This window comes from Dromaius novaehollandiae, chromosome 4, assembly GCF_036370855.1.
Source record: "Dromaius novaehollandiae isolate bDroNov1 chromosome 4, bDroNov1.hap1, whole genome shotgun sequence".
Classification (NCBI taxonomy): Eukaryota; Metazoa; Chordata; class Aves; order Casuariiformes; family Dromaiidae; genus Dromaius; species Dromaius novaehollandiae.
The window spans coordinates 81,686,419-81,706,244 of NC_088101.1; the positions used below are offsets into that span (position 1 = coordinate 81,686,419).

The 19,826-nt window shown below is 40.2% G+C and overlaps 1 protein-coding gene across 1 annotated transcript in view; it reads left to right on the plus strand.

The window, feature by feature from the left end:
• Positions 1 to 324: 324 nt before the first annotated feature.
• The window catches only part of KDM3A (lysine demethylase 3A), a 31,490-nt gene continuing 11,988 nt past the window's right edge, over positions 325 to 19,826 (plus strand). The window contains exons 1-12 of the mRNA XM_026112729.2: positions 325 to 470; positions 888 to 1,078; positions 3,744 to 3,899; positions 6,033 to 6,143; positions 8,352 to 8,454; positions 9,951 to 10,075; positions 10,565 to 10,637; positions 10,723 to 10,811; positions 12,402 to 12,553; positions 13,866 to 14,425; positions 15,594 to 15,795; positions 17,793 to 18,007. Of these exons, the coding sequence (XP_025968514.2) occupies positions 908 to 1,078; positions 3,744 to 3,899; positions 6,033 to 6,143; positions 8,352 to 8,454; positions 9,951 to 10,075; positions 10,565 to 10,637; positions 10,723 to 10,811; positions 12,402 to 12,553; positions 13,866 to 14,425; positions 15,594 to 15,795; positions 17,793 to 18,007 (1,957 nt within the window). The 5' untranslated portion in view covers positions 325 to 470; positions 888 to 907. The remainder of the gene's footprint in view (positions 471 to 887; positions 1,079 to 3,743; positions 3,900 to 6,032; positions 6,144 to 8,351; positions 8,455 to 9,950; positions 10,076 to 10,564; positions 10,638 to 10,722; positions 10,812 to 12,401; positions 12,554 to 13,865; positions 14,426 to 15,593; positions 15,796 to 17,792; positions 18,008 to 19,826) is intronic.

Consider the following 19,826-nt stretch of genomic DNA (forward strand, 5'->3'; position numbering starts at 1 on the left):
TTATAGCTTAAGCCTCAGCGCGTCAGAGGAGCAAATACAAACTTCATGGCGCACTATGGCCCATAAAATGTTTACTTTTCCATTTGGCCCCTTCACGGAAGGCGGCAAGCTAGAGGACTTTTCTACTCGGAGCTTTGCGGAAGGATACCTCTTTTAAGCCGCCATCTGCTGGTGCGAACGCTTCGGGGGCGGGGCCCAGAGCACGGGCCCCGCCCCTCTAGCCAATCGCCGCGGGAGGCACGCCGCGGGCCCCGCCCCCCTCGCGAGGGGGAGCCAATGGGAGCGAGCGAAGGCGCGGCGGGGGCCGGGCGCGGGGGGCGGGCGCGCGAGTGAGGGGGTGTGTGCGCGAGCCGGGGGCCGAGTAGTAGCGCCCTGCGCGGCGGCTGTTGCTGGGGTGGAGGGGCAGCGCCGCGCGCCGGAGCTGCTGCCCGGGCGCCGCGCGGAGGCGGCCGGGGGAGGGGGGGAAGCAGGTGAGGGCCGGGGCGAAGCTCGGGGGCTGCCTCGGCGGAGGGGGGGGGGGGTGTTCGCCGAGGGGGGGAGGGGAAGGAGAGGCGTCCGGAAGGCGCTCGGCCCCGCCGCCGCCTTCCCTGCCTGCCCGTCAGCTGCTTCGCCTCCGGGGCGGGAACAAAGAGGCCGTTGGGGGGCAGCGTCCGAGGGGAAGCGGCCGGGGGCCGCGCGGCAGCGGCGGCTGGTATTTCCTTCCCCGCCCGCCCCCGCCGAGGCAATAATTAACGCGGCCGTGGGCAAAGCAGCGTCGCGGAGCTGCCCGAGGAGGGAGAAGGAACTGCCGCTCCCTCCTCCCGGCTTTGCCCCCGCGGCTCCTGGTCAAACCGGCTTCGCCTTCTCTTTCTCCGCCTGGCGGTCCCCCCCCCCCCCCCCCCCCCCAGGGGCCTCCCCATGAGTGAAAATGGTGCTGCGGCTCGAGGGGAGCTGGTCGCTGCTGGTGGGCAAGAGGTTCCTCAGCCTGGCCGAGGAGGAGGGCGGCTCGTGGGAGACCGGCCGCGTCTCCGAGTGGCCCTGGAAGTCGGGCCGGATCCGGGCCGTCTCGCACACGGACATATCCAAGCAGGACCTGAAGGTAACCGGCGGCTCCCCCAGCGTCCCCCCGCAACGGGAGCGTTGCGGCCTGCGGGCTCTGCGCGTTTCTGTGTCCGCGTTACATATATTCGGTTTTTGTGAGAAAATTCTGGAAGACAACGCGCTGCTTGGTGGACACGACTGCTTGAAAACATACGTGCCTCCGGGTAAACCCCCGATGGGCTTGTGCTAATGCCAGAAATTACTTCAACCGAATTGCAGATCAGTTGTCGTCCACCAGCGTTTTGGAAAGTTTAGTTTTGTGTTGTGTCTGGGCTGCCTCGGTTTCGTTTCTGCATTTTTCTTAAGTGCAATTTCAGTGAATCACTCTTTTAAGAGGCTGCAGTGAATTGCAAAACTGAAACGTTCACAGTCTGATGGGATTGGTTATTGTTTTTTTCTATTGTTTCTTGCCCTTCGCAGCAGCTGGTGATAAACAAGTATTTCTATTGTCTTGAAACAGTGCTGCAGACATGTCACACTCATACATGCTGTTAGAGGTTTCTTAAGCTCTTCTTGCATGGTGGTTGCTTTTTAATAATGATTACCAGTAGTTTTTTTTATATGCATAATCAGCTACTACAAGCTTACTGTAATTGATTAACTGTATATTTTGGGTGGAAATCAAGAGGCTTTACCAATGACTGTGAAGCTCTTAATGGGCTCCTGGGCAACCATAGCCAGTAAAACTATTCAACCCTGTCTAAACAACTACTGTAGTATGCGAAGTTATTTCCAAAGGACAAGACTTGCTCATAGCGATGGAGTCTTATTATATGGACCTGTTGCATTTGTTTAACGCATGACTTTGGCAGGCGGTTAACATGGCAGCAAGAACCGAATCTTTTGGTTGAAAATCCTTCTCCTTAAAAAGGGAAGGGAAAGACTTTGTGAGCTTTGATCAACTGAGCAAGCACCTGTCCCTTTTCAACTGAGAAGAAACATGAAGCATTTCCAACTATTTGCTGAATGTGTAAACTTGGGGACATGTTATGGAGAGTCCTGAGTTATTAGAGGCCGAGCTTCTTGTTGTGTGTCTGTGGCAGAGGTGGGGCTTCCCCCATGTATGGCAGCCTGGGCTGTGTCTATGCCTTACTTGGTGCGAGGAGGAGGAGGATGTGGCTGCAGGATGATCTTAAGGACCTTCTTGGGTACTTAGAAGAAGTGGGTGCTGTTGAGGACTTTGCAATGCTTTGTTGTGAGCTTTGTAAGTGTTTAGGGTTCTGCTGGAATAACTTAATGTGTTCTTCAGTAAAAGTATTAAGTTGCGAAGTAGACAATCGAGGCATAAAGAGCTCTTGCATGGAAATGCATACCACCTCCTTTTCTCTCTTACAGCTCTGCGAAAGAGGTATGTATAGTAAGACCCAAAAGAGTGATGCACAGAAAGAATCTGTAGAGGAGAAGAGAAATTTAATTTTTGAAATCATACCTTTGTGTAGTATTAGGAACAAGCTACAGAAATGAAAGACAACTACATTTGAAAGTGTTTTCTCAACTGTATTTTCCTGTATGTGCAGTGTTGATACTACAGACAAAACAAGCCATTCTGGTTCTGATACTTGTGCTGTTTGCTTATCTCTTTCATTGTTGCAGTGAATTTCAAAATGACTGACTTCACTTTAGCATCCATTAGTTTTATGACTCTTCTGTCTGTAGTAATGCTATTCTGTTTGCGTATGTGTGTTTGCTTACCTCTCCCTATAGAGAGGAAAGTTTAACACAAGGGAGTGTTTCTAAGATTCACTTAACTAACTTACCCTGGAGAAAACTTAATTAAATGTTATATTTAGACCATATAGTGGTATTTTATGGGAAAAGGGAGATTATTCTGAGAATGGTATTCTCTACCAAGTCACTTCAATTCATGTGTTGAGACAAAGCGACTTTTGGTGGTGGTGATTTTTTTATCCTTTCCTTGTCTCTTCATCTTGCCTATGAAAGAGTGGTAATGCCATCTCAAATGAATTGGTCAAGCTGCCATGTTTTTGCCATGTAGCCACAACTGCTTTACTCTTCAAAAGTTCATGTGTATGATTCAGAGATTTGTCAAGTTACAAACCAATTAAAAACAGGCAGCAAATGACCTTCATGTATATAATTTAATCTCTTTTTCTGACTTGTCATTTTTACTTTTAGTAAAATAACTATGGTTGCTTTTTGGGACTCTTATCCCTTAAAATATTTCTGAAAAACAATTTGTATATTCAGGTACTATGAAAAGTGTATGAAAAATGTGCATACCACTGTGGTACAAAGTCTTCTAAAGTTCTGGTGTTATGGTGACTTCTTTGTTTTGTGGGGTTTTTTTTCCCATTTTTCTTCCTCCTGCTTGATTGTAAACATTGGTTGGCATATATAACAGATTCTATCCTTGAACAGCAAAGGAGATGAGAAGGTCATAGTTAGATGGGAGTATTAATACATTTTATGCAACAGGAATCATGACAAACCAGTTAACATTGACTGTCGCTTATAAAATACTTGGTCAGCCTAGAATGGTTTAGTGATTGCTTAATTATGTGACAGAAAAGCAATAATCATACTTGCATTGTAAGCACTTTTAAATTTTTTTGAATAATTTGGTGTTTATTTATCCTTTTCTATCTTGTATGCATTTGAATTTTATGGATTAGTTACTCCTTCCCTTTGCTCCCTTTCTGTAGGTTTGTGTAGAATTTGATGATGAGCCGTGGGAGAAAAGAAGATGGATAGAGGTCTACAGCCATAAAATGAAAGCATTCCTGGTGGAGCAAAAGCTGGTACTGGCTGAAAGGAGATCTCATGCCAGTTCTATGTCTCCTGTTCAGTGGCCTGCAATGGCAAGTATATGTATGGCCTAACTCTCTCGGATTTTTGTGGTTCCTTTTGTAAGGATAATGCTTTCTATTCTATTGCAAGTGTGAATTTCTCAAATAAAGCTTCACTAATGTGTGTAGTGTACCAATAGGGGTAATCTGAAAGGAGATTAAAACTCTGTACAGCTAAAACTAGGCAGTACTTGTAAGCATTTGAAGTCAGTAGGCTGTGTCTTGAGATACAGGGATGTATTTTTGACTCCCTCCCCTCCCCCCCCCCAAACCACTGTTATGTACAACTTTTTTTTTAATTCCTTCCTCTGCTCTCATGCTTCTTTCATTTGTGACACTGATCAAGAAAGGAGAGAAAAAGGATAAATATTAGATTTCTGTATTTTTATCTTAAACTACGGTCTCATGCTCTTTCAAGTACTGTTAATTCTTCAGAGGTTCTTGATCTGAGACAACAATGTGAATGACGCCTGTGTGATGGCAGTCTGCCACAGGGCATTTGTGAGATCTGGATTTTGTGCCTATAAAAACCTGAGATATATTCTATGCTTCGGAGAACTAAGTTTCCTGTAACTGCCAGCCATAGCAGCTTACACAAATCAGCGAGTAGAGATGAACAGAGAATATTTCTCTGTTAATGTGTTTATCCAGTTTAGTTTTATCTGACTACTTTGGATACTGTTATCCAAACAAACAGTTATGAAATAAACTAAGATGTAGACTTGCTGTACATTAGCTGTGCTAACATTGCAGTCACTGTTTGGTGTTCTTGACTTTGCTAAATATCAAGTATGCCATGGAATTTATGTTGCTATATTTTGAGCTGAGGTTTGTCTTAAGTAAAGCTAATCCAAACTGTTTATTGGAACTAGGGTGGAAGAGGAAGTGTGTGTGTGGTATGAATACTTTGTTTCCTGACCCTCATGTTACTGTCAGCATTTCTTCTAGTAGATTTTGCTGATTATAAATATTTTGAAAACCTGTGTGTTTAAGCTTAGGCATTGTCACTTTCCACGCATTTAAATAGTCTTGACTGGATACTTGTACTCAGTTTTATGCATAAGATTTCCTTCTCAATGTGCTTAAGTTGCCAGTACAGTGTACGTGTTACAAAGCTCATTTAGTAGAGGAATGATGTAGGAAAAAGTAAAGCACGATACTGGAGTTTGCCTTTGCAAGGGACACTTTGCTCCCCCCTCCATGACACAGGGGAAGGAAAGAGGGGATCACAAAGGGTTTTGTTTTGCTTTAAATCCTGATCACAATTTGTTGATTCCAGTATAAAGGAGAGTGTGTTATTGACAAATAGAATAATTCTGCATGGTTTTTGTAATGTCTAGGCCCTCTTGGAGGGGTTTCTGCTCCCCTTTTGCCCAGTTTCCATTGCTGTTATAACTGAAGAGAGAATAATAAAATCTTTCTGTGCTTGATCAATACTTCAGAAACCCAGACACATACTCTATCATGTTTTGGGTTTGTTCTTGTTTTTGTTTTCCTTCTGTTAAATGGGGGTACAAATGCACCTTTCCTGTAGGATGGGGTTGTTCATTCTACTTCTCATGTCCCAGGCTTCTGATGCCTACACACTCAGAGCAAAGGACAAGGCAAAACTTAATCTTGCATGAGTTGGTAAGAGCTCAAAGCTTGTTAGGGAAACTTTGGTTCTTTGCTGTTTGTAAAGGCCCTGGTACACCTGAGCACAACTATATCATTGTACTGGAGCATAATAATTTTGAGGTTATCTAGCTCATTACATATAGTGAAGCTTTAGTTTAAACATATGTCAACATGCTACCTGAGCTTTGAGAACTTACATGTAGGCCCTGGGGCAGGCCTTGATTGATTTGCTGGTTACTCTGTCCATTCCCACCATGAGGAGAGTTGTTTCATAAACGTATATCCACTATTCTCTAATTACTCTTAATATTAGTAACTTCTTCACCCAAAGATCATTAATGACAGTAACCTGAACTGAATTCTTCACTCTCCTTTAAATGAAATAGTGAATTTCAAAGATAGTCTAATAAGTTATTAGGGATGTCTTAGTAGGGAAATAAATGCAAAACTGAATTTTCTTTATCTTGCATGCAAATGAGAAATAAGACTTCCTTACTCTATTTCTAAGAATTTTTATCATTTTTCTAGACTTACAAATCCTTATTGGACAAGGCTGGTTTAGGATCAATGGTTTCAGTACGCTATCTTGGTGAAGAGAGATGTGTTTTTCTTTCTCAAGACCTTTTGACACCCATTCAGGTAATGTTGTATGACATTACAAAAATGAAAGCTAAATCTTATATTTTGGTATTTAAGTTACTTTAAGTTAATATATTCTAAACATTTAAGTAATATTCATTGCTGAATCACTAGGTAAGTGAAAACTTGGAGTAGATGCATATTGCCATAACTCCTAAATATTGGTTCTGAATATCATGTGTGGGTTTTATATTTAAGTTCTTTTGTCAGCTGATCCAGTACCTGGTTGTTTGAGAGGCTGATGAGGGAGTGTCCTCATCAGGACCGTCCTGAGCCCAGGTGTCAGCAGTTACATCATGTTGATGACAGGGGATAATCTGGAATAGTTTCCATTTCGATGTGTGAACATGACTGCTGTTGTTGTGAAAGGAGTTGCAGAATAAGTCTTCCTAGTTAATAGAAACACGTCACTTCTAATCCTAACAGTTGAGGAGGTGGGCAGTTTATAAAGCAGATGGCTGAATTATAGATGATAAGGCTCAAACTTCTATCCAAAAGCTGCTACTTTTTAATGGATGTTCAGGGGCCATATTCCGAATCTTCTTGTAAGATGGTATATGGATAGTACCAATTGAAGCTTGATTGTCTCTTTAACTAGTTAACTATGCCCAAAAGGAATGAATGGGAAAATTTTTCCCCTTTCCTGTCCCCAGTGGATGAGAGAGGAAGGTGGATACCTCTGAATTACAAAGATGGCTTAGTTTAATGGTAAGAGAGTGTTGTTAAGTGTAATAAATCAGTTAACCCTAGTTGCTTAGTTCTCTGTTTTTGTTTTGTGGGTGTTTTGACTGTTTTCTGTGAGAATGTACTTTTTGCTGATCTCCCCTGAATTAGCGAGGAGACCTTTAAGACAGGCGATCGGATGCAAAATAACCCTCATTTCTGCTGTGGTGATTGAATTTAAATTAATCTCAAATGTAAAAGTACTCTGCTGCATATTTTAAACAACATCCTGCTTTTTAGAATGTTAACAACAAGTTGAAGCTCATGTAAGGGAATGAAGTGGCTCTGAATGAAGATGTACTGCTAATATCAGGTCCCTTTAACAAGCACCAAGACAAAAATTTGTCAGTGAAAATTGGGTAGAGACAGGTTGGAAAAACTGCTCTGCTTGGCTGACTGGTTGGGGATGCTGAAGAATAGTATCTGCTGCTGATAAAGGATTTACCACTTTAGAAAATAACTTTCAAGACCTATAAGCAGTCTGAATAAAACTAGTAATGGATGGACCATGTTAAGGACTGCCTAAAGCTCCAACATGAATATTCTACTTTGACTTGTTAATAAGCAGCAAGCAGGCTGCTTTCATGTTGAGGAAACTAATAATCACTTAAAGTTTAAATTTCAGTTGTGTGTTTTCACCTTGCCTATGTTGCCTCAAAGGCAGAATAACAGCTTATTCTTATGGAAGCTTTACCTCAGTATTGCAGTGGAGAAAGTTGCTTTTCCAGCATTTTGAATAGCAATTCCTTTACTACTGGCTCTTGAGCCTTCTGCATCTTAGAAATGCCAGAGTGGTGCCTGGGACAGAGAAGTAGTTTTTATTTATTAGCACTCTTAGCCATTTTAAGAACTTGCTTTAAATTTTGCATTCCAGCGTTGATTCTAAGTATCTTCAAGTAACTTGTTTTAGATAACAATAGAGATAAAAAGCAATGTATAAATGCATAGTAATGAATGAATCATGGCCAATTATTTGGATATAGCTGTCTGTTTTCATATGAACTTTTTAAAATGGCATCTTGAGCTGGACTGGATCCTGGTATTGCTATCATAATTCAAATAGAAACATAAAACTTAAAAATACTTGTATTGACATCTGCTCAGGATTATTTAGAAAACATGTATCTGCTGTTTCTAAGTACTTAAAAATCCTGAGTTAAAAATGGATGGTTCAGTTAAACTTAGTGCTCATTAGCAAGTAAAAAGCTGATGTAATAAAACATAGCCAGCTCGTTTTTAGAATGATGTTGAAGTGTACCTGGAGAGCTCACTCGGGTCTGGTTTGCTGATGGTAGTTCCAAGTTAGCGGTAGAGAAGTGATGTCTGCTTCAATAAATACAATATCCTATGAGCTGAAGGAAGATAGAATAATGAGACACTTGTTTACATGAATTGCTGCCAGCGTTGTTGCTAAATATTCCTAAGTCTTTTCATTAATCAAAAGCGTTACTTTTAATAGCAACTTTATTATTTTGTTCCTAATAGGATGTGGAAAGTTCCAGGCTTCCTCTAATGGATGATGAAAATGTTAATGAAGAAATTCAGGCCTTGGTTAAGAAACACCTAGATGAAACCCGCTTGGTACAAGGTACAAGTACACCCTGTAGTGGGAAAGCTCTGGGGATAAAGCCTCAAGTCAAAAGGGAAATCTTTGTACAGATAGTGTAAAGTACAGTAATCTGTTTTAGGGATGAAAAATGTCGTTGTTGTCTTTTTTTCTTTAAGACTGATACCATGTAGTTTCTTTCACAGTAGTGAATGTAAAATTTGAAGAATTATAGAAATATTAGCATCCCATATTTTCTGAGAGTGCATAATTCAGGCAGATATAGATGATATAGATGGCCTGATGCTTCTACGCTTTGGAAGAGTCTCAAATGGGTATCACTTCCCACTGAATTTAGTGGAAATTGCTTATTGCTTTTAAAGTAACTGTTTGTTCAGAAACTTGCAAAACTTTATGTAGTGATTACTTGATTTCTTTTTTGGTAAGGTAAAAATTTTTACTTTTAGGTTTGCCAGCTTCAGTTTCTTGGTTACTGGTTAATACACATGTATTTGTAGTCATCCACTTGCATGTGCAGGAATTGCAGAATCACGAAATGGTTGAGGTTGGAAGGGACCTCTGGACATCATCTGGTCCAAGCCCTTCTGCTCAAGCAGGGTCACAGAGAACAGGTTGCCCGGGACCTTGTCCAGTTGGGTTTTGATTATCTCCAAGGATGGAGACTCTAGAATTCTCTGGGCAACCTGTTCCAATGTTTAACCACCCTCACAGTAAAAAAAAAAAAAAAGAAAAAATTCTTATGTTTAGACAGAACTTCCTGTATTTCAGTTTGTGCCCATTACCTCTCATCCTGTCACTGGACATCACTGAAAAGTCTGGCTTCGCCTTCTTCACACCCTCCCTTCAGATATTTATACACTTTGATAAGAACCACCACCACCACCCTGCCCCAGCCTTCTTTTCTCTGGGCTAAAAGATCCCAGCTTCAGCAGCCTTTCCTCATGAGAGATTTTTGCAGTCCCTTTATCATTCTAGTGGCCCTTCACTGGGCTTGTTCCAGTAGCTCCATATCTCTCTTAAACTACAGAGCCCAGAACTGGATACAGAGGAGTACTGTGGCCTCACCAGTGCTGAACAGAGTCTTGCTTTTATGGAAAGGAAAATAGTACTGAAAGTTGTCACTTCACATACTGTAAAGATGGGAAAACTCCACATCTAATCCATGAATCTCCATTTCCAAGTCCACTGATCTGTCTCACTAGCTGAAATTTGGAGGTCAGCCCAGCCTTTGCTGCATGTCTGAGCATCCAGAAAGCTTTACTGACCTGTTCCAGGGAAGGAAGTAGCTGGAATATACTTTTATCATGTGGGTTTTTTGAGTTTTTTTTTCTCCTCCTTTCAGCTAGGTGAGTGTATGTGGAAGTTCTTGAGCTTCTCAGTTTTTGTCTACTCACCTCTTGCGTACAGTACTGTTCATAAACTCATGTTGGTAGCTGCATAACCTGTGATAACGTGGACATCTTCATGGTCCCTTTTTTAAAGCATTTTTCTTGTGTGTGTACGTGTTTTCTTTTAAGGTGGCAAAAATATCATTGGTTCAAGAATCAGAATTTATAGCCTGGATCCATCCACCCAGTGGTTTACAGCAGTTGTTGTAAATGGTAATCCAGCTACAAGGACTCTAGAAGTTGACTGTCAGGAGGTAAGAACCTGTTGGTGTGGGGTATGCAAGCAGCGATGAGAACAGCATGGGATTCCCTTATTTATTCCTCCCCTCCCAGTAATTGAAATTCTGTCCTTACTATAGTGAACTAAAAAGATGAGGATCAGTATAGCGCAGTATAGTCTGTTACCCCAAAACACTTCTGTATTGCTTCATGCTGCTGGTGGAATTACTGAATGGTTTTCTGTATAGTGATGGAGACCTGAAATGTTTGTTTGGAGAGCAAACATTATCCTGGTATCTATGATATGCTATACAGACAGTGCTCTGAGGCACCGTGTTGTGTGTGTGTCTTCATGTAGAGACACTGTCATCACAATACATTTTTAAATTTTTATTTAACTAAATTTTTAAAGAGCATAGAAGGTCAGATAGTTAACTTAGTATAAACCATAGTATCCAAGATAACTTGAGACTCTAACTTTCTCTTCTTTAAATTGCTTATTCTGCTTTTTGTTCCTTTCCAAGATTCCAGCTTTAAAAACACTTGATCCAGAGTTAATTCATGTTGAAATCATATATGACAATAATGGAAAATGTGGTAAGATGTATTATTGTTCATACTTCAGATATTAAGTAACAACATTATGTTAAAATAGACTAATCTTGATCACTGTCTCTTTCAGATAAATCTAAAAGAAATGGAGGCATGAAAAGGAAGTCTTCTGAGACAAGTGGATGTGTTGATGCTAAACACACAAAATCCTCTCCTGAGGTAATGTGTTACTACGCTACGTATGACTGCGACTTATGATGGTTGTCATTTTACATTAGAACAATCTTAAATGAGGATTAGATAGGAAAGTAGAATAATAAACATAATCCATGGGAGGATCTGTTGAGTTCTCTGAAATTTGTCTAGGCATGAGTAAAACGTCTTGCCTCATGGTAATTGGAGAAAAAACAATTGATCCTTGAAGTTTGGTGTGCAGTGTGGGTTTAACTGGTTTTTGTCTCCTTGTCCTACTTAGAAGGAGTTAGCGTGCTCAGTCATGTATTTGGAGAGGGAAAAGGAAGGGGCTTTCTGAAGTATAAACCCTTGTTTTTTACATTCTTGCTTTAAGTGTTTTGTACTTGAACCCAAACCTATAGCAGTGCTTGCCTGCTTTGAGGATTAAAGCTAAGCATACAGCAGACTAGAAGAATGTTGTTTTAATACAAAAAGAGAATCTGGCAACTTTTCTAGTACTTCCGTGTCTATCTGAATTCCTTTTGTGAGTAACCTGCCAAATGTGGCTGCGATCCAAGAAAACTGTCTTAAAGGCCAAAGGAAGATCTGGATGACTTAAGTATAGAAATGTAAAAGAAGAATAATGGCTTGGCTAAGCGGCACTGCAGTCTTTCTTACCTTATTTTTGTCCCATGTTTCAGACCAGAGGCTGCCTTTTAGGCAGGAGTAACCTTCAGGAAGCTCTAGAGTGGTGGGTTGTTTCTGGTTGACTTCCTGATTTTTTGGCTTTGCAGTCAGTCCTGTGCTATGTAGGTCTAGTTAATGACTAGATACCACCACTAGAAATCTTTAACAGATTCACAGAGATATAGCATGAGGTAGCAAGTGCAAGATAAGATTCCTCAATGAAAAGTGATCCATCTTGCATTTACTGCTATAGAAGAGTGTTTGTGCAGCAAGGCAGCATGAAGCAGTTGTACTCTGCTCAGGTATCTTGTCTGTATGTAGCCCATGCTTGAGTACCTTTAGGATCTTTCACGTTCTCAGTACACAGCAATTTTTTGTCAGGCTGCTCAGTGCATGCAAAGCCAGTCTTCATATTCTGAATCTAATGTGGAAGAGCTATTATGGTCTGAATTCTTGGCTTGTTCACATCTAGATTTTTGGTGATTAACGCTGTCAGACTGACTTAAGTCTTAATTTTCTCTAGGGATTTCAGATGAGATCTGAAAGCTATTTCTGATTCTGATTACTGCCACTGATATAGAAAGATCTGTTTTGATCTGTGTCAACTGGTAGTTGAGAAGAGCAGAGCTTCCCATCATCTTTATACCTTCTTAGTGTTCCTTCCAACCATGGTGCCCACCCCCCCCCCCCCCCAACCCCGGCCAAAAGCCTGTGTTGTGAATTGAGGGGGAATAAATTAACAGTAAAATGAAGTCTGTAGATTTTAAAAGGACACTCTGAGGTCTTCCTTTCTGAAGGACTGAGCAAAGAGTGGACTCTGACCAACTTTAATAAACATACATACCAGGAATTGTGTTAATGTACTTTTCTTTTTAAGCTTAATCCTGAGAAGCAGTGTTTTTCTGTTATGTTAATTAAGTGTTGGTAACTGTTAAATCTCCCTTACAGGTTTCTCACAGTCAGGGACATGTGCAGTCAGTACCAACAGTGTTTGGTGAAGCATTGCTAGGATGTACTCCTGCTAATAAAGACCAAAGGCATCAAGGCCTGCCCCTGCCAGCTAACTGTCCTCCCAATCTTGGTGCGGAAACTCCTCAGGGGTAAGGAGTTATGTTTTAGAAATTGTAGTAACTAAACTCTTCTAACATTGGCACAGAAAAGCATTGGGCTTAATTGTCGTGAATACAATTGGTGAATATGATAATTGGATTACATGTCCTTAAGTTGCAAGCCAGTTTTTGTGCTTCACTGTACCCATCTGTAAACTGGTGGGTAATACATGTGTGATGGCTAGTTTTTGTCAAAGAACTCCCCTCATGCCAAACCTGAACACATTCAGGCAAATGTTCTGTACACTAACTTCTTGTAGATTGAGTATGGGCCCTCAGTTATTCCTGCTGAATTACATTTATGTTAACTTCATACTTCTGTGTTAGCTGTAAGAGGCTAGAGAATGGTCCAGTTGCCAAAGCCTTCCAGTGCAGAGTTTCTCACTTAAAACCTTCCTTGAACAAATTTGAGCTGATACTGCGTTTCCGTTACAAAACTAGCTTTAGGAGTCCTGTGGTCAAGACATTTTTCTCTCCAATAGATGTCTACAAAATAAAAATCTCTGCTTCTGCTGTCAGAGTGGAAAAGGGAGTCTGGGGCCTGAAGTGAATGCTGCTTTGTTCAATCTCCTGACTATAGGAAGTGTGTTGTATCTTGTAGCTGTTATCGTGTAGCAGTGTAAACTGCAGTTCCTTACAAAATTCCAGAATTTGAAATTTAGAATATTGTGCATGTGCCCCCAATTCTGTCAGAGATGAACATATCTAGTAGAAACAGCATGATAGGAAACAAGATTTTGTATTGGCTCTAAAAGAAATAGTGTATTTTTTTCACTTATTGCTGTGCATACTATCTGCAAAATAAATGCAGGAAAAATCATCATTTGATGTTTTTCCATGTGGGGGCAGTTTTGCTCTCTCAGTATTGGTTCCTAATGCCAATATGAACCATTATCGCTAAAGTTTCTTGTGTGTTATGCTCTAAGCAGGCATGCAAGTGAAATGCATTTGACACAGTAGGTTGTTTGACTGCAGCTTAACTTGTATTTTGTTATGAAGCTGTTGCATGGGGGGAAAAAAGGAAAATAACTTCTTAATTCTGAGAGAAGGTGGCAGAGTAACTGCAGTACCTAAACTTGTGTGCCTACATGTATGTATAGCTGTATCTTCCTGCTCCAACTCTCAGACAAAAAGCCAACCTATTTAGCTTCACAAAAGATGTAACATCTCAAACTTCAGAATTCGAAGTGCAGGGTTAAATTTCTTTTTATTCTTTCAAACTCTAAATGTGAATAGATTTGAGGAGTTGATGTCCATATTTGTTTGGCACCTTTCTTTTCAAGTTTTGCATGTCATGTTTCAGCACGTGTAGACGAAGCTTACCAGAAACGCATCCTTCTTGTCTTAATGCTGGAGTTAAACCATCAAAAGATCTGCCTGCCTTTCCTAAAGTGGAGTATATATCTAAAGAACAAATACAAAATCCCAGTGATCAGAATGGTAAATATACCTCTTTGATAAACACGAGATCTTCATCTTTGATTGATTCAGTTAATGAAAAGCTAGCCAACATGAAAAATATGAAAGAGTCTCTTATCAAGTCCACGACAAACTTTCCAAAAGAATGCATTTCTGTAAAACATTTCAACTCTTCCATAGCAATACCCAGAGTCAGCAGCACTATTGAACTGCAGAGGACTTTAGATTGTAGGCCCTCAACATCAGATGCTCATCTTATCTCCTTTACTGAGTCTGGAGTTAAATCACAAAGCAATTGCAATAGTCAGAACAGCCACAAAGGAAGCAAAATTGAGGAACATACAGACATGGAATTTTCTTTTAGAAGAAATTCAAATGAGTTTCTCTTTGAGAGAAATGAAAATGAAAGCATTTGGACTGGAAGCACTAAGATCCAGGATAATGGTAAGTATTTTTAAAGCTTCCTATCATTTCAAAGTCTTTAGAGTTTGTGTAATGATATACAATAATATCCTTTAACCATATACAAAATTAGTAATGTAATTAAGCTGTATAAATGAGCGATCTAGAATTTGAGGAATTTGTGGGTTCTCCTGTAAAGGGCATGTAGTAATTCTTTTTCCTCATTTTTCTCAAGTAGAGTCGTTAATCCATAGAAATAAAATTGCTACAAAATATATGCAGGAAAGCAAGGCAAAACAGGTTACAAAAACAAAAATTTAGAATGCAAATGCTAATGGCATCATGAGACACTGTTTTTTTCCTCAGTGTTGTCCTAAATTTTGTAAGCATAGTCAGAGATGGAAGTTCTCCAGCTTTGTTCAGGAGAGGCTTTCATTTAACACCTGTTTAGAACAACCTTGTTTCAGGGTTTTCTGTGGCTCAGTTCTACCTTTTGAGTGCTCTGAGTTTTCCAGATATGACAAAGAATGGGAAAGCTTGCAGTTTAAGGAGCTGGACTCCTGATGACACCTACGGTGCTATGCCTCAGACAGTGTAGCTGATCATCCTGGGAATCTCTGTACACACCCACCTCTTCTTTCTGATTTAGTGTTGATTGGCCTTGGATTACAGTGTGCTGTTACATAATTAACGTGGGTAAACAGCCAGCCAAGTAGTCACTGTTGTGCCCCTGCTGGATCTTGCCTACAATGCAGGAGGAAGAGGAAATTTAGCATCTTTTGCAGTAAGATGCTGAAATCCATTGCATCTTGCAGGGGAGGAACAGGACTGAGTGATGGTCAGCTTATACATCTGGCTTCAGTACTTCTGAAACAGTCACTTCATGCTCTGGTCTATTCTGTGCTCAAGCATTCCAGCCCTGATAGCTGAAGAAGTACTTTGAAAAAAGTCTCTGCTTTTATTAAAAATACTCTGCTGTGGAGGGGTGAATGGTGCTTGGGTCCCCAAAATATGACTCCAGTGGGACTGTAGCTTGAAAAAGTTTCTACTGACCTGAAGAAGTTTCTGCCAACTGCAAATATTTTAAAATAAGTTTGTTTCAATGTAATATGAAGTTGATAAGAAAAGTTGATACAGATCTTTCCTTTAAAGACATCTGTTTGCACTTTTGTGTGAGAAATGAATTAGTAAAACTTGTTTATCCCTGCAGTAATGGTTCGCAAGTCAATTTTAGCAGATGCTTCTAAAGTGAAGAAGCTACAGCAAAGTGGAGAAGCATTTGTACAGGATGGTTCCTGCAATAATATCGCACCTCACCTGCATAAGTGCAGGGAATGCCGTCTGGACAGTTACCGAAAGAATAAAGAGCAAAGAGACTCCACTGTCTTTTGCCGATTCTTTCACTTTAGGAGGTAAGAGCAGTTTTGACTGTGTGTAGATTTTGATATTCTTTAAATGTGAATAACAAATTCCTCACGACCGAGTTGGGTGCTTTTGTGTTTGTTTTTGTTTTTTAAACTATAACATTTGTTACCTTTTTGAGGCCAAAATGAAAAAACAGCAATGTGGTCGCATTTAGGTGTCTAGTTCAAAACTACTAGATATCAGCATGTAGCCCTTAAACTATAGGGCCGGTATATCTAGTAGATGAGAGGTTGCCTGTATTGTCTGGCCATTAGAAATTTTGCAATTGCTTCATTTGGATAAAAAATATTTTGGCAGGACTTTGAGCTGCTCATTTTGATACTCTAGGCTGAATGCCAGTGCGATAGCTTGAGCTTAGTTTGCATGCTTCAGCACAGTGATGGAAATAGTGGGAAAGTGGATTCCATGCACATCCCATAAAAGTTTAGGAGTTGGACATATGAAATGTTCCAACATGTATCTGCAGTTGTGGAAGAAGTATGCTAAATGGCCAGGGCTCTTTCCAGGAATAATGGAATAATGGCAGGTAAGACGTTATGATTGATTTATGTTGTGTTGCTCCATTCTTTATTCCCGTTCACACTTGAAAGCTTGAGCCAACTTGTCTTTAGGTTCGACATAGAAATGCTTAATCAGTACCCTTACCATGCTCAAAGAGGGTGGGTGGTGAGGGTGAATGGGGCAATTCTGAGGAAAACCCAGTGACTGCTGAATGCTGTCTGCTTTTCCAAACCTGATCTGCAGATTTTGATCCCCCTGCAGGATCCTGTCTCTTGAGCTGAACAGTCCGTCATTGGGTAGTTTAACTTTTCAGTTCTTATGACACCATGCGGAACTGTAACCTGTCTTTAAAAGGGATTTTAAAACATTATTTGAAGCATACCAATAAGCTCAGGTGTAGACACTCCCAGACTGCAGCATTTGATTTTAAACATGTCCTTTTCTTTGTTTTCAAGTTCTGTGTAAGTCTTTTTTTAATGGATTATTTGATCTCATGGCAAGATGTGGCATGCTGCTGCTTTTTTTTTTTTTACTACTGATTTAAGCTTTGAAGCATGGACTGGCTTTTAGGGGGAGAAGGTAACACCTGTGACACTAGAGAGGAAAAACAAATCCCTATTACCACAAGGGAGACAGGAAGCTTTCTTATCCTCAACTTTCTTTTTCAGAGGAATGGCCTGCTTGTGGGTCTCCAGATAGAAGAAATATCCTGTCAGCCTGAAGAGCTTTTGAAGAGAGAAAAATGAAAGCAGAAATGTTGCAAAGTTCTTAACAAAAGAACGCTTTCTTTTTTACTCTTTGTCCCTTGAGGTTTATTCCTCTCTCTTATCCCTCCCTCTCCAAAAGCAGGTTATGTAGGTGTAAAAGCTTTAGAAAAAATGAAGATGCACTACTACTCTGTGATTTCTCTTTGGACAGAGTTTTACTAAAGTGAATCTTGGCATAATCTGACGTCAGTTGAAATGCTTAAAAACATGTGAGGCCAGAATAACACCTAGTATGCTAATTCATTTTTTCAGAGTAAAAAAAATCTAGTGTACTTCAGTTCAAAGTACCTGAATCTTTCAGTTTAGAACACTAAAGTGGAGGTTCCACCTGCTTTATGAATGTGAAATCTAAAGTCTGAATTTTTTTTTCTTGATTTCAATTGCCAATATGCATTTTCTTGCTACAGTTATGCACTGTAGTCAGCACAAGTTGTCATCAATAGTCAACTTGCTTCTATGGTATTTATTAAAAAGCTTCCTGAAAACATGTACAGAACCCTTATTAATAGTTTAAGTAAAAGATGTATTTCCTTCTCATCTAGCACTTAACACTAATATCAAGTATGTGCTTCCCTATGTCTGTTCTAACTATTGTGTTAAATGCATAGACATACAGTGTGCATATTTATCCTTTAGGCAATGACTTGTTGGAAGGAATGGAAACTAGTAAAAATTTGAGGTGACAGGGTTTTTTCTCCCTTCCGCTCTTTCAACAGGCTGCAGTTTAATAAACATGGATTACTGCGTGAGGAAGGCTTCTTAACTCCAAATAAGTACGACCCTGAGGCTATTAGCTTGTGGCTACCTTTATCAAAAAATGTTGTGGGTCTAGATCTAGACACAGCAAAGTATATTCTAGCCAACATTGGAGACCACTTCTGTCAACTGGTGATATCTGAAAAAGAAGTCATGTCTACAATTGAACCACACAGTAAGAGCAATTTATATTAAAATAAGCTGTATTTTAAGAGGTTTATGTGAAACTGTAAGCTTCTGACTTGTGTGATAGACACTGCATGCATTTGGTAATGTCATTTAAGACTTCAGTCTTTATTCTGAGATAGAAGTAATGGTTAAGATCTAGTGCAAGTTCTCAAAAACTCTGCTCATTGGGGAAAAAAAAAAACCTTCTTTCTGTGTTAGATTTTCTTTGAATTTATCAAATTACTTCTGTTGCAGAGAAAGTTTAATTCTGTTACGAAACAAAGCGTGAAAAGGGAAAAAACAAAAAAACCCCAAACCACAAAAGAACAAGCTGCCTGTTTCTTTTATTTTATTTTTAGCATGTAAGTGAAACAAAGCTTCCGCTTTGACTGCAGAGATTCCAGTAAGTTTTTTCTGGTCCTATTTTGTTGTTTCTGCATTACAGACCTAATGCTACCTGTATTTTCCAGTAGAACTGTTTCAACTGGATGCCCATACAGCCCTACTGGGCATAGAGAGACTGAAGAGACGGTATTGATGGAGTAACTGGCTGCAGAGCTTTGTTACTGCAAGTAGGGCAAACCTGGCATCTCAGAATAAGAGTTTTCAGCCATGTAAGAATGTTTTTGTAGCAAACAGGAGCAGACGCATGTGGAACCTTGTGATTTTACATAATTGTTTCCGAGAGTAGAACAGCTCTTCAGACTTTTTTCCTTATAACTACATGACAGAGAGGCAGCATGAAGTGCTCTAGATAAACCAACATGATTTATATAACATCAGTGCTATCAGTCCCTCCAATGTTTGAATAGAAGAAAAGAAAAACATAGGTTTGAATTCACCTCAAAAGGGGAGGAAAAAGTTTAGATCTCTTTCAGAAATGCTTGCCTTCCAGTATGTTCCTTAGAGTTGAACTCGGTGGGGCCTTACCATGGAGTATTTGAAGTCTACAGGCTCTGCTCTGCTCTTCACTTGCATTGGTATGCATTCAGGCCTGTGGAGACAGAGCGTCCATAGCCAGATTGAAAGTGAAATATCAAAACCCTTTCAGAAGTACATGAAACAAAGGGTGTATGGGTGGTTCTTCCCTTTGGGTGTGTGTGGGAGATGTGTGTATGTGTTTTTTTGCTTTTTGAGTTTTTTGTGGAAGATGTTTCTGATGGGTATGCTAAAAGATAGCAAAGACAAACGTGAGTTCTGGAGATGGTTTCAGTGGAGCAAAATGTCACAGATTGCTGTTTAGTTGTTCATAGCTTGGGCTGGTGAGTGAGGGAACTAAATTTCATGAGAATGGAGGAGTGTGTTTTAATGCTCTGGGTAGAAAAGAAATATTCTGCAATTTAGACTGTTACTGAACTGTTCAAAGAAGGATGAGTATCTAAGTGCTTAACTGACATGGGAAAAAACTGAGATTGCACCTACCCCACTCCACCTCCAATATGAAACTGGTGCACTTTTCTTGGCAGAGTTTAATTGAAATGGTACCTTTTTCATAAAGATTCTGGCTTTGACAAAGTGGCCCTTTCTAAAAATGTCAAAATACTTTATGTACAATATACTACTTCTGGAAGGCAGAAGCAATGTTTTCTAGGTGATACTTAAATGCAAAGTCTTACTTGGATTTTAGTTTTGACCTTCAAAGAACTGCATCCGTAGGTATAGTCTTAATGTGTCTGATAAGGCAAAAAAAAGTAGTTGGTCCTTTCTTCTTCAGGTACTACTTCTTGGGAGGTCATTTACATTTCAACATTTTTGCGCTGCATGGTACGCCTCAGGGTCAGCCCTTCTACATCCAAGTTACCATTTCAAAAATGTAGTAAAACTGC